Source organism: Tetrahymena thermophila, assembly GCF_000189635.1.
Source record: "Tetrahymena thermophila SB210 genomic scaffold scf_8254697, whole genome shotgun sequence".
Lineage (NCBI taxonomy): Eukaryota > Ciliophora > Oligohymenophorea > Hymenostomatida > Tetrahymenidae > Tetrahymena > Tetrahymena thermophila.
In genome coordinates, this window is record NW_002476463.1 from 1,255,258 (window position 1) to 1,269,109 (window position 13,852).

A 13,852-nucleotide genomic window follows, 5' to 3' on the forward strand; every position below is an offset into this window, starting at 1 on the left:
AAATACAGTATCTATTAAATTAAATATATTTTTGTAAGTTAAAATATGTTTTTTTTATTAAAATTAACTATTTTTTTTATGTTTGTTTTAACAATTTTTCAATTTATTATTATTTAAATGTAATTTAAGAAAAATAAACATAAACAGACAAACCTAAAATAAATTAAATTTCTTAAAATAAAAATAGATAGATAGATATTGAAATTTATTTTATTAAATCTAATAAGCTAATTAATTTTTTTAATAATTCATAAAATTTATTTTCAGAAGAAATATTTATTTATTTATTTACAAAAATACAAATAGTTTATTTGATTTTTATTTAAAAATATTTATTATGTATGTATATATAATCAGATAATTATTACAAATTTATTAATATAAAAATAAAATGATAAAATTTGATTTTTTTTAATATATTTTTTTAAATTGAAATTAAAATTTTTTATAGAAAAATTTAAAAATATTTATTTTATTAGCTTATTTATTTATATCAATCACTATCAGAGTTAGGAATAACTATTTCATCTAAACCTTTTCTAATAACCTCCATTTTTTGGGTTATAGAATCTAGTTAAATGGCTACATTTTCTTTAATATTTTTTTCATTAAATTCTTTATACTATTAAAAAAAAATAATTATATTTAATCGAAAAATTAATAAATAAAAAAATATTACATCAACATATATTTGGTCTTCTTGGAACCTAAGATCTTGCTTCTTCTTTTCTATTTAGACTTTTTCTTCTAATCCATCTTATTCAGCAATAAAATCTAGAATAGGAAACCAATTTATCTGTTACCTATCAATTTACTATTTGATCAAGTTTTCAAAACCAGAAAGATCATTTTTCGACTTAAATTTAAGGTACATTATAAAGAAAATATAGTTCATTCTATTATGGTCTTCATTTACATGCTAATCCCAACCCCCTGGTTTTCTATCTAGGTAATCTCTTTTTTAGCCACATATAAAGCAAATTGTTTACATATCTTGATTTTTTGCAGCATCTTATTCTCTTAGCTTTGCAAGAGTGTCAATGATAATACCTGAATTCAATTATTTCGAAAAAATTAACAAAATGTAAATCAAATCAAATCAAAATTTTACCAGAAATAATTTCTGTTAGGATAATTACAATAATAAAAGTGTATGTTAGCTGTTGGAGACTCAGTGTACCTATTCTCCAATTATCTGTATAATCTGGAGGATAGCTAGATGTATAACCTGCATTATTTTTAAAAGTCATATCAAAAATGAAAAGGAAGCAAGTCCAGAGCGTAAAACATTGATTGGATAAGTAATCCCAAAAAAAGTAGTAAACAAGGATAGCAAAAATGTATGTTAAAACTAGGAATAAGATAAAAGTTAAGAAAAGCTAGTATCTAGCTATAATTAATGATTATAAGATATTTTTAAGAGATGGAATTCTTCTAAAAATATCAAAAAGGAGAATTGCAGTAACAACAGGGTTAAATAACGCTAAAAAAGCACAAGCAATCAACCCAATATCAACCCATTTTTCAAATACAAACTCCTAATATATGTTAAAAGTAGAATTAAATAATATATTAATAAAATATTTATTAAATTACAAGTAATTTCTCGACTTAAAGTTAGATAAATTTAATGTACTTATCAAGCTTATTCCTAAGAATTAAATTTAAGTAATTTATATATTTGTGTATTTTCAGTTCTTGATGGGCATATTTATTATCAATTTTATTATCGTAAAAAGAATAGTCTCTCAATATCAAAGAAATAAAAACAAAAGAATTCAGAATAACTTAGATAATTTGAATCACAACTAAAAAGTTCACAAAAAAGCCAACTGGATTTAAGTTAATTCCAATAAAAGATAGGTCCTAGAAAGGAGTTGAGTTTTAATCATCGTAATAATCGTCAGTGGTTGATTCTTTTGCCAAACCCCACTTAAATGTAACAAACTGATGAAAAGATTTAAAGCTAAACAAAATAATTATGTTTTAAAACATAGCCTAATTTTATTTTTTAAGTAAACAAATTTTTAACATTAAAATAACCAAATAGTTAAAAATGAGTGAATGAATGAATTAATTAATAAAAAATTATTACAAGTCTGAAGGAAAATGTTTAAAAAGTATAGCTTTATTTGACAATCTTATCAGATATAATTTTTTTTAATTTTTACCATAAAAGATATATTTTACTATAAGCTTGTAATAAAACATTATCATCTTCTACTTATTCATCATCTTCGTCAGCCAATTTTTCTTGATCAGTATAATTTATTTTATATTCATGCTCGAATTTTATAATTATTTCTTAGCTATATTTTAGTAAATCCTTTGTCTTTGTCTTTGTACTTAATCTATCATATTTTTCTTCATATTTTTTAATTATCTAACTAAAATCTATGCAGCAAGCAGGCAGTTTGGGAAAATATATTTAATAAAATTTATTATCAATATTCACTTCTATGTGTAATGAATACTTTTTAAAATACTCGTAGCCCTATAATTAAATTTTTATTTATTATTCATTAAGTTATTATTTATTAAATAAATTTATGAAATTCATTGAATTGATTAATAATAATTAATATCACAATGAGTTAAAATATTTCGAGTTAGTTTTATTATTTTATTTATTTATGAAATAATGAATGAGCAAATAAAAAATAAATAAATAAGTAAGTAATTTAATGAAAAATAGGTTTTTAAAGTTGAATAGTTACTTCAAGTATGTAATTTTGGTATTGAAATTCTTCTTAGTTATCTATATCTTGGTTGAAGTTTAGACTCTTCAAGTTATTGTTCTTATTTTCCTAGTAATATAGTACAAGTAAATGATAGACTCTAAAACCAGTATCGACAATAATTCCATATTTTTCTCTTTATTCTGAAGGAATTTAAAGTATTTCTTCGATTTTTACAAAAGAAAGTCTAAAGAGTTTTTCAGATAACTTAATATCTGATTATTATTTATATTGTTTCAATTTTCCAAAAACAATTCCTAAATTTTCTGAAAGTGTTTATTGAGGAATATCATTCATTATTTTATTTAATATAAATGAATCTTGATTTCCTTCTAGTAAACTTTCTAAAAACTGAATGCATTTGTTCTTTAATTTCGATACCATCCAGTTTTCATTAGTTTTAAAAAATTTGTTTGCTACTTTCTCAGAGAATTTTTTGCTTAAATTCTTCAAATTATCTATAAGTCTGACTTATATTTCTTATTTACTACCATTAAGTTTGTTATTCTTTTTCTGCTGTTCGCTCTAATAATTTAAAATGAAATTATTATATCATTTTTTACTAATAAAAGCTTACTGATAATTTAGATTTTCCCTTAGGATTTTATTTATTTTTGAATTTGATGTATTCGATATTCTCTTCCTCTAAAATTAAAATATTAAATTTAGTTTACTAAAATCAAAAATTTTACAATTTTAATATCAGAATTTTTGAAATTAATTTTTTTTTTGAACTTCAAAATGATATTTTTAATTTATTAAAATTCAATTTAAATTTATTAAAAAAAGAAATTTTAATAATAAAAGCATTACATGTTAAGATATCGCAAATAGATTTCAATATTTTTGACTAAATCAATTCAAGCTAGTTTTCATAAACTGGTCCTTAGATAGATTCAATAAGAGTATCAAGAATCTGATTGGCCTTTTACAGAGAAGATAAGTCAATTTTGAGCTAATCAGGAATATTGTGATTTCTAATTACAATATCAAAAAGATCTGATATTTTTTCAATTAAATTAATGCTATTTCTAGAATTAGTTTGTTATCTGATATAATTTTGATTTTTTTTAAATTAGCCAAGGCAAAGAAGCTAAATTGTCTTTAAAACTTCCGATATACCTAAAAATTTATCTTTTGATCTGTAGACAAATTCAATCGTTTCCAAATCTTATTCAATTTCATCATATATAGAAACCTATTTATTTATTTGTTTATATAAATATGAATAAAATCATTTATAAATTTTTACATTCAGAGTCTTCTTTATCTCTTCGTCAATCATATCAGATACCATATCGAAAAATAATTAAGAATTAGCATTCTAAACAAAGAATTGATATATTTAGTTTTAAATTTTTAAATTTCCTCCTTGAAGCAAAGCATTCAAAAGACTGAATATTGTCCTCCTCAACTTTATTGACTAATGATGCAATTTGTAATCAATATCTTTATTACAAAGCATCTCTAAGAGATATTTAGGGAGATTATAATTTGCAAATAGATCTTAATAGGACTCTCTCTTCTTTTAAATCATATTTTCTAGAATTGCTTACCTCTCACTTTTGCTCCCAACTTATTTAGCTTCATTTCTATTTATTTATTAATTTATTTTTTTTTATAAATTTTTAATATTCAATAGTAGTTTTTTACGCTTTTTTTATTTCATCTCTGTCCAAAGGATTATCAAGCAATAAGATCATAGTCCTCATAATATCAACTATAACTCTGTATTCATTCCATCCCTGATAGTATATTATTTTATGAATAAATATAAATTTAATCTTTAAATAATCAATTAAAACAAACTCAATTTTTATTTGTAATATCTATTTAATAAATGAATATATATATATCTACCTTGCTAATAGAATACTAATTAAAACTTATTCTTAAGAATGAAGTAAATCTAGGGAAAATGGTACTAATCTTTTAGCTCTTTTCATCATTAAGGACTTTGTCTATTTTCTATATTGCTTAAATAAAGCTCCTCTTTTCTAAATTAATAATTTATTTCATTTCATCCATAATAAGCATGTTTAGTAAGAATATTTTAGTATATTTATCTTGAACTAAACTGCTTCCTTTACTACTCAATATATTTTGCAGGGGTAGAGATACGTATTGTTCTAAGTCGCCATCAAATTAATTGTTAGATATTTAATAATATAACTAACTATTTTTCTAGTTAAATCTACTTGACTGAGTTCTAACAGATATACCTTGGTCTTATTAAAATATATATTTTTTTGTCTCTAACAGAGTTTTCTAAATTATATTGGATGATTAAAACATCTAATTTTTGTTTATTTAATCTTCTATTTTGTATTTTTTTAAAAGATCTTCAAGTATTACTCTCTTTTTTTCAAACTTAGAACTTATTTTAAAAATAAAGTTTATCATTGGGAGAGAGTACTCAGTTAACCATTGTATATAATCTAATTCGCTTTTTTCTATTTTTGAGCACAGAGTTTAGTATAGTCTATTCTCGTAAACAAACTCTTCGTAATAGCTTTAGTCTTTTTTAATCTCCTCTAATCCTTCATTTCTTGCTTTGTCTAATTAAAAATTAATTATAAATGAAAGTAAATTTATTTTGAACAATTTACAACTATTTTTATCACTGCTATTTATCTAATTGCTTAATGGAATTTCATGCTAATAGTTTTGGTACTGGTTGAACTCTTTTTATTTAATTTAGAATGAATATAGGCTTTAAAATAAAAAAAATATATCTTTTATTATTTACAATAATTCAAGACGGATTTATTAGTATTTATCATTTAATCACTTAATTTCTGCAACTGCATACTCATTTTTTTAATTTCATTGTCTAAGAATCGCTATGTGTGACTACTTTCAAGTATCTGCTTTTGGTAGTTTTGTAAATTTTACTAATCAGCATAAAGGATCAAAAAAATCTAGCACAAAGGCTTTTTAAGAAGGAGAACAAGTCTATTTTTGTTACAATCTTGAATAAAATAATCTTCCTTCTATAAAAAAAATAGCAAATAATCGCAAGGAAGATATTTTAATAGAATATTTTTAAAGAAAGAGGATTTTCCTTCTGTTTCCCTAATGATATCTAAAATTGAGTTTAGCAATTTTTAGTGATATAAAAAAGGCTAATTAAACTAAAATTCCTCTTCAAAAATATAACTGTAGCAAGGTTTCTAAACTTGTTAAACAACATTTTGAGGCATTTCTAGGTCGAATATGTATTATCCATAATATTTTTTATCGCAATCGCAGTAGCTTTTATTTTTGTCATAGAAGTCATTTCTCTTCATGTATAAAAAGACTAGCATCTTTTCTGTACTCATAGTAATTTAAATATTCTAAATGACTTTCCAAATATTATTTGTTATTGGCATTTTGAGTTTCTTAAAGAACCTTGTTAAATAATAAAAAAATTTATTTAAAATATCTCACTTCTTTTTATTTGAATTAAAAAGCTATTATTTTACATAATATTTTAAATGAACTGAATATATCTTATATGTCTTCCACCATATCCATTCTAGCTGTTAGGATGGCAAATTTTTTCTAAGTATAAACGAATAATATCATCATCAACTTCAGTTGAAGCCTATTTATTTATTATTACAAATTTAAGTAAATTCAAAAAAAGATCTTAAATATAAGTGTATTTATTTACCTTGTAATTATCTTGATATATTTCATTTATAAGATCTGTTTGCCCAACATCTACGTATTTCATAAAGCGGATAAAAAACTTTACATCTTTATAGAGCTCTTTTTTATTAATTTTGTTATCTTTCAGACAAAAGTTCTTTAAAAATGTAAAACATCCAGTAAACACCTATGTAATTTAGCAGCTTGAATCATATTTGTTAATTTCCTCTAAAATATGAATATTATCTTTCAACATATCCATTATAAGCTTTAAAAAAAAAACAATGAATACTTTTTTTCAGTTAAATTGTAAAATATTTAATATACCTTTTATGAATTTGCATTTTTCATCATAAATTATCTTATCATTTTGATCTAACTTGCATTTTTACCGACATCAAAAATCTTTTTTTCTTGCACTGATTAAACATACATTAACTTATTTAGATCCTTTATTTATTCTATACACTTACAAACCTCTTCCTTTTACTTTAAAAGAATTTTATGCTCATCTTGATGTTTCCTTTTTGTTAAGTGTTAAATATTAATATACGTTTATTTAATTGTTTCTTAGAAAATAAATATCAATAACATATATTTATTTAGTTAGTATAATGTAAAAAAAGATAATTTTATTCCCACTAATGAATAAATTTTCTTATTTTAAATATAATTTCATTAAAATTATTATGTAAAATTACGAAACCCACTCTGGATCATCAAGAAGCTTTAATCTTGACGCATGTACAAACCAAGTTTCAGAAGTTTCACACATGAAGGAAAACTCTTTTATTGTAGTTTCAATAGTTGAATCTATTTTGACTTCTTCTTCATCTGATATGATAATGAGGTTTTTAGAGACTTTAATTGTGTGCTTTCCAAGAGAAAAATTTTTAAAAATAATATTAAGGATTAGACAGTTAAGCTAATAATCACTATTGAGTAAGAAGATATCTAGGAGACTTATCAATAATTATTCTGATTTTTCAGTAATTTTTGAATCATAAACCTCATTGAGAGATGTTTAGTCTTTCAGATAAAAATTTAATGCAGGAAACTCTTCATCCTCTTCTCTCTTTTTTTTCTTCTCATAATCTTTAAAAGGATCATTAGAATCTTAATTATAGTTTTTCAATAGTGTAGCTAATGGTAGTTCTATTTTAGGGAAAATGTCTTAGATTGTTTCAGGTTTCTGCATATGCTGATAGATGACATCTTCAGATTACAATTTTTATTTATAAATGCAATTACGAATATGTTGAATTATTTTATCAATCTGGTTGTTAATCTTTAAATCTATGTAAATTAAAAAGATCTCAGCTATTTTTTTCTTGATATCGATATTTGTTTGTCTAGAAGACTTTTCATTTATTTATGTTTGTCCAGGATCTTCGTTAGGACTCTATATTTATTTACGATACAAATTTGAAAAAGCCTCTCTTTAAAGCGTGTCTTTAACAGACTTTCTTGGAATTCTTTACTTAGAAAATCTATTTTTAAAAGTTGATTTTTCTTTAATATCTGTTCCAAAATGAACTTTTTTGTTAGCTTATGTCTTTTCTATATCCTTAGGTTTGCCAGTAAGAAATTATTTAAATTTACTAACTGCAGAAGTTTCTTGAAATTCTTACTTATGCACATCTTTTATCTTTGTTTTTTCATCAGGCCCAAGCCTAAGGTTAGTTAGTAACTCTTAATAAATTTGTTACTATTGTCTTTTCTCAGTTATACTAAATAAATCAAAAACAATAAATTTACGAATCAGCTCAATTGTATTTAATGTCAGAGATTTATTACGAATTTCACTTGAAGCCTTGCATTTCTCTAAGTATTATATTATAGTGTTAAACACCTTCATCCTTAAATATTTTTTAATTTCTTCATCTTCTCTACTTTCATTAGCCTGTTAATTGTATTCATAATAATTTTCAAATTATTCCATTTCTATATTTTACTGAGAATATCCCATTTTTTCATTTCTTTCAATTATATCATCATCTTCTTATATTCCATAGATAACTTTCTGTTTTTGCTAATTTGAAGGTACTAACTATACTGAATGCACTAGATCTGGAATGCATTAATGATATTAAGGTTTTCTATCTATATAAACACAGTCTAATATAGAGATAATTGATGATAAAATCTCAGAGTCATCTGCACTCCACAAGTAACTTTGAATACTCATAAAAGGTAAAATAGCTTTCACCTTCTCGATACACTTTTAGTAAAAAATAATTAATTAATAAAAAAATTTATCATAAATAACTTCTAAATTAAAATTAAATAAATTCATTTATTTATTTATTACGTTGTAATTTCTACCAGAGCAAAGACTAGCATAAAGCAGAAATAACTTTTGAACAAACTTTTTTTTATTTATTATTATATTATCATTTGATTTTTTGTAAAACTCTAACAGTTCTAAAGTTTTACGATCAGTGTCGGTTAGTATTATTAGATTTTCTATTTCTATTTTTTTATCCTTTTTTATTAAAATTAAATATTTTTTATTTTAAATAAATATTTTTTACAAATATATTTTTTTTTAAATTAAAAACCAGGGAAGTAAAGAATAATTCTAATTCTAAAATTCTTATTGATAAGAATTAAAAATTATTTATTTTGGTTGTTGGTCGCTTTTAAAAATTTAGATTTCCCTGTTCAAAGTTTTTAAATAATTTAAAAAAATTAAAATATTTACTAATGGCATAATTTTCATAAATTAACTGTCATATAGATGTTTATTATACTTATTTCTAGTAAAAATAAGATCACATATTGAGCTTTAATTGATTGTTAAACTTTCTTAGCCATTCTTGCAAAGACAGATAAGTAAATCTAAAATTTAGAATTGCTAACCTTTTTAATTTTTTTCTTTTTCACAAACTAATTTATATTACTAAAGAATTATATTGATTAATTTATTTTCGTTGGGCACTTAAACTTCCTTTTATTTACCAACTTATTTCTTTCCGAACATTATTCCCTCATCCAGACTGTATTTTAACAGCATTTCATTTTTCCTGTAAATTAATTACAATCAATTTAAATTTATTAAATTAAATTAAATTGTACTGAATTATGTTTTATTCCACTTCTAAGTCGTCTGGCATTTTTAAGATATCAGCGAAATTTTAAGCAAGAAGCAAGTCTTCGTTATCTTGAAATATTGCAATAATGCAATTTTCAGCTCCCAGGTTAAAGCCTAATGTTTTAAATAAAATTTAATTGAAAAACTTAAATAAAATTGTATATAATTAATTAATCATTCACCTATATGGTTTTTATAAATTTTGATATACTTAAAAGCTTGCACTTAATTATCAAAATTTTGTAAGCAAATTTGGTAAATTAGATGATAGCATGCACGAGTTATTTTCTATAAGCCTTTAAATATTTTGACTATCTTTGTTTGTATTTCTTGCTTTTCTATTTTTGTATTCTAATCATCATTGATATTATAAGATATCTGATCTTTATTGTCTCTAGTCTTTTCAAACATCAAATATTATTTTTAGTTCAATAATGCCCATTTAAAAGTCTTATTTTCTTAGAAGAGATACTTAACTACCAAAGTTACATATCTCAAAACACCTTGCTCTCTAAGCAATCTTTATCTCTTTATATTGCATCTAAACTTACCTTCTTTAGCTTGATTTGTTTGCAAAGAAGATCTTTCGTAACAAAATTAGATTATTGACTAAATTAATTTGTTAAACTGCAGAAACTACTTTTCTAAGCTATCACCTTGAATCTTTTTGAAAATTTAATAATTTTTTCCAAAAATTAATATTAAGATAAAAATAGATCAAATTCTAAACAGGAAAATCAAATAAATTACCTTGATTTTTTTACATAAAGGTGAATTTATATCGAAATCTTCAATAAGATTATCCATAGATTCTATACGGTAGACTATATTCTCCTATACATACTTGAGTAAGTTTATTCCTTTTTGAAGCTAAGGTATACAACTTAGCAAGAAGAGAATTTCCCAAACATCTTCATGAGGAGCTTTATATAATTTGATAAATTCTTTACTATTAGACTCAACGGTAGTAATAACTGCTGCTAATCTTTTTTAATATTCATCTACATTGTCTGTCTCATCATCTGAATTAATTTTTACAGCATTATCTTCCAAAACAGAAGTACTCATAAAATTGCTATCATTCTTAGAAATATTCTACAACGAGTTGTTTGGATGTAGCACATTAGAAGATTAAAGATTAGGCTTTATATCATTTAAAAAAAATCTATCTTTCTAATTAGAAAAATCCTTTACATACATTTAACCTAGAAATTGCTTGGTTTACTCATGCTAAATGTCATATAAAAATTCGTAAAGATATTCATTATTTGCAGTAACAACATTATTATCATCCTTTCTGATAAGCGAAAACAAAGTAGCAGATTAATCTTTAATGTCATTTTAATGCATTTCCACAATACCTACTCTCTATTTTTTTTATTTGTTGTTATCATAGTAAGGCATGTAGCTGCGTTCGTACAAATAATTTCTATTTTACTCTTCTTCGTTTGCATTTTCTTGTACAATCGCTAAGTACATACCATTTCTTATATTTTTTAATCTAATCTTAGATTTAGTAGAAATAGGACCTCCGCTCTCCATTTATGGAGCTTCTATTTTCCATAGACCACGTGTATTCTTCATTTATGAACTCTGCATTTTTTTGAACAATAAACTCAATTAAATTGTTGTCCTTTACTATATTTTATTTAGCTGCTTTTATTTTATTTCGTATTCATCTTTATTACTTGCTACTTAATACTAGCTTAAGCTCTAATATCTCTAAGAAACTTGAGTACCTTTCATAGTTTCATCTTCTACATTGTCCACACACTCCAAGTAACTCTCACTCTAATTCTCTGTAATCCAAACAATATCACCATAAATCAAAGTAGAGATATCTTCCTAAGTTACAGTCCTTTTGTCATCTTCAATACACTCACAATACAATTTCAATCTAATTAATTTAAATTAAAAATAAATAAAATCATTAACCTAATACAGTTTAAAACAAACCATGAAAAGTTAATTTTATTCTCAATTATTTTATTTTTTTTGCAAATAAACATTTCTACTTAATTTTATTCTGAAGTTAAATCTTCTAAAAATTAGATTTGAATTCGATAAACACTAAGTAATTTCCATAATTAACTTAACATCTGCAAAAATATTGCATATAAAATGGTTTTATTGTTTTTTATATCAAAAAATACCTGATAAACTTAATTTAACCTATTGCAAAATTCATTCAATCAATTATTTAATAAAGTAAATTAAGTTTTTTAAATATAAAATTTCTATTTTTCTATTTGAAATTCAAAATTCAAATGAAAGAAAGTCTTTTATTATTTGATAAATGTAATTAAATTATTATGCTATAATGAATGATTAATTTTTGCTTACTCAAAGATAGTTTGCTTCATGAACTTAAAGAAAAAATCGCTCTTCTTTTCTTTTAAAAATATTTCTAAGCTTTTTTAATTATCTTTAGATTTATCAAAGTCATTGTGACTTGAATCTTGATATATCTTCTACATTTCTTAATTATCCATTTTCTAATTCTCTTAATTTAAAAAGTAAATATATCCTTCCTTTTCGATATCAATCGCAAGATAGACGTGATCATCAAATTGCACATCTTTGGATAGGTCGAGTTGATGCTTATAAGCAGAAACAAACTTGAAGAAAGTCATTTCACTTGGATTATTCTCTAGTTAAAGTGAAAAAGAGTTTTAATAGTTGTCATCGAAAGAGAGATTCGAAAGACACAAGTACTTTTTTGACCTGTAATGCTGTAACTAAAACTTTTCTCCATAAGCTATGTTCAAATTTTTATTTTTATTAAATTTTAAGTCATTTTATGCTAATTCCTTATTTAACTCATGAGACAAATTTTATAAATACTTCTCTTGCTTTCCAATATTCTCTTCAAATTTCTATTTATCTTTCAGCTTCTTTTCAAGCTGAAGCCTGTAATCGTATTTATCATCCTCGACTGAATTGATATCTTATTCAAATTTTTATGTCTCATCTCTGTAGAATTGATCGAGCTGCTTTTGAATTTCTTACTGCTTTTCATACTGATATAAAGGCAACACCTAAAATACAGAATCTAAAAAATCAACATTTCTTAATCCATCACTATTAAATCTATAATCTTATGCTACAACACATTTCTAAATAAAACCATCTGCAGATAAATAGCTGTTCTCTTACTAGAATATTTTCAAACTAACCAAACTACCATAATGAAGATGCGTTCTATTTCTCATTATAGTTTTTATATCTCCTATATATGATCTAGCTAGCTACCTTTATTTATATATATTAATTAATTATTTTTTGAATTATAAAAATATTTTGGCAGATTCTTTTGAATTTATTATAAATTTATTAATTAATTAAAATTTGAAATCTTTTACTAATTGCTTTTTAATTTCTAAATTTTAAAAGCTTTATTATGTGGTTCTCATTCTACGACCTAATTCAATAAAAAAATGAATATAGATATAAATAAGTCAATTTTAAATGATATTTTTTTAGCTCGTTTGCATTTAATTTCTAAATGAGAAACCTAAGAAGTTAGAATTATCAACATTCATTAAGTTAATCTAAAGTTTTATACTACTTTATAATTATTAAATTTGTTGAAAATTAGAAATTAAATTATTAAAACAGGGTAATTTATATCCAAAGTTTAAAATTAAACTATTTTATAATAAAATTACATTTTTTATCAATAAATAATTCAAAATGTAATTTCTTTGTTTATTTTGATATTTTTTTTTAATTAAATATAAATAGACAAAAATAATGATAAATGAGTGTTTTATGCTTTTTCAAGTATATCTTTATGAAATCCAAATTTAATTATTATGTATGTTATTTGCTACTTTTATAAATTGTTTTTTTTTTTGTAATTATGAAATCAATTTCAACCTTATTATTGTAATAATTAATTAATAAAATAGATTTAAATATTAGTTATTATATAATTTATTTTGATTTGTTTATTAGTAAGATAAAATGTTTGAACAAAATTTAAACATAAAAAGAGAAATCAAATGGTTTTTATATTAATAAATCTAAATTTAGTATGAATTTTATTTTTTATAAGTGTGGAATTGATAATTAATGCTAAAGGACACAAAAAACAAACATAAAATTTTAATAATATTTGTTATTTATAAATTTGAAGAAAAATATTAAAGCTTTTTTAAACAAAAATTTATTTTGATTTTATTTTTTATTCTATTAAATGAATTAATTTATTTTTATTCTATTGAAAAAATAATTATTTTTATTTGTATTATTAAATAAATAATGCAAGCAAATATGTTTATTTTTTATTGGCTTAATTATGATGAAAATATAAACAGTAATTGTCTTTTATATTTTTAGTGAGTGAAGTAGCTAAAATTTATTATGGTGCTTTTATCTTTTA

At 22.6% G+C, this 13,852-nt stretch overlaps 1 protein-coding gene across 1 annotated transcript; it reads right to left on the reverse strand. All coding sequences in view use genetic code 6, as the record gives it.

The window, feature by feature from the left end:
* Positions 1-493: 493 nt before the first annotated feature.
* On the reverse strand, positions 494-12,680 carry TTHERM_00354640 (IP3 receptor calcium ion channel protein; the record flags this gene model as incomplete). Its single annotated transcript, XM_001010363.2, has 23 exons — positions 494-622; positions 680-1,050; positions 1,112-1,538; positions 1,597-1,998; positions 2,096-2,494; positions 2,718-3,263; positions 3,316-3,383; positions 3,552-3,936; positions 3,991-4,330; positions 4,392-4,483; positions 4,599-5,296; positions 5,348-5,422; positions 5,488-6,131; positions 6,206-6,327; positions 6,397-6,642; positions 6,702-6,897; positions 7,076-8,595; positions 8,686-8,859; positions 9,079-9,400; positions 9,453-9,582; positions 9,651-10,131; positions 10,219-11,365; positions 11,812-12,680. The coding sequence occupies 23 exons, from the start codon at positions 12,678-12,680 to the stop codon at positions 494-496; spliced, it is 9,783 nt and encodes a 3,260-aa protein (XP_001010363.2).
* Between the last annotated feature and the right edge of the window lie 1,172 nt (positions 12,681-13,852).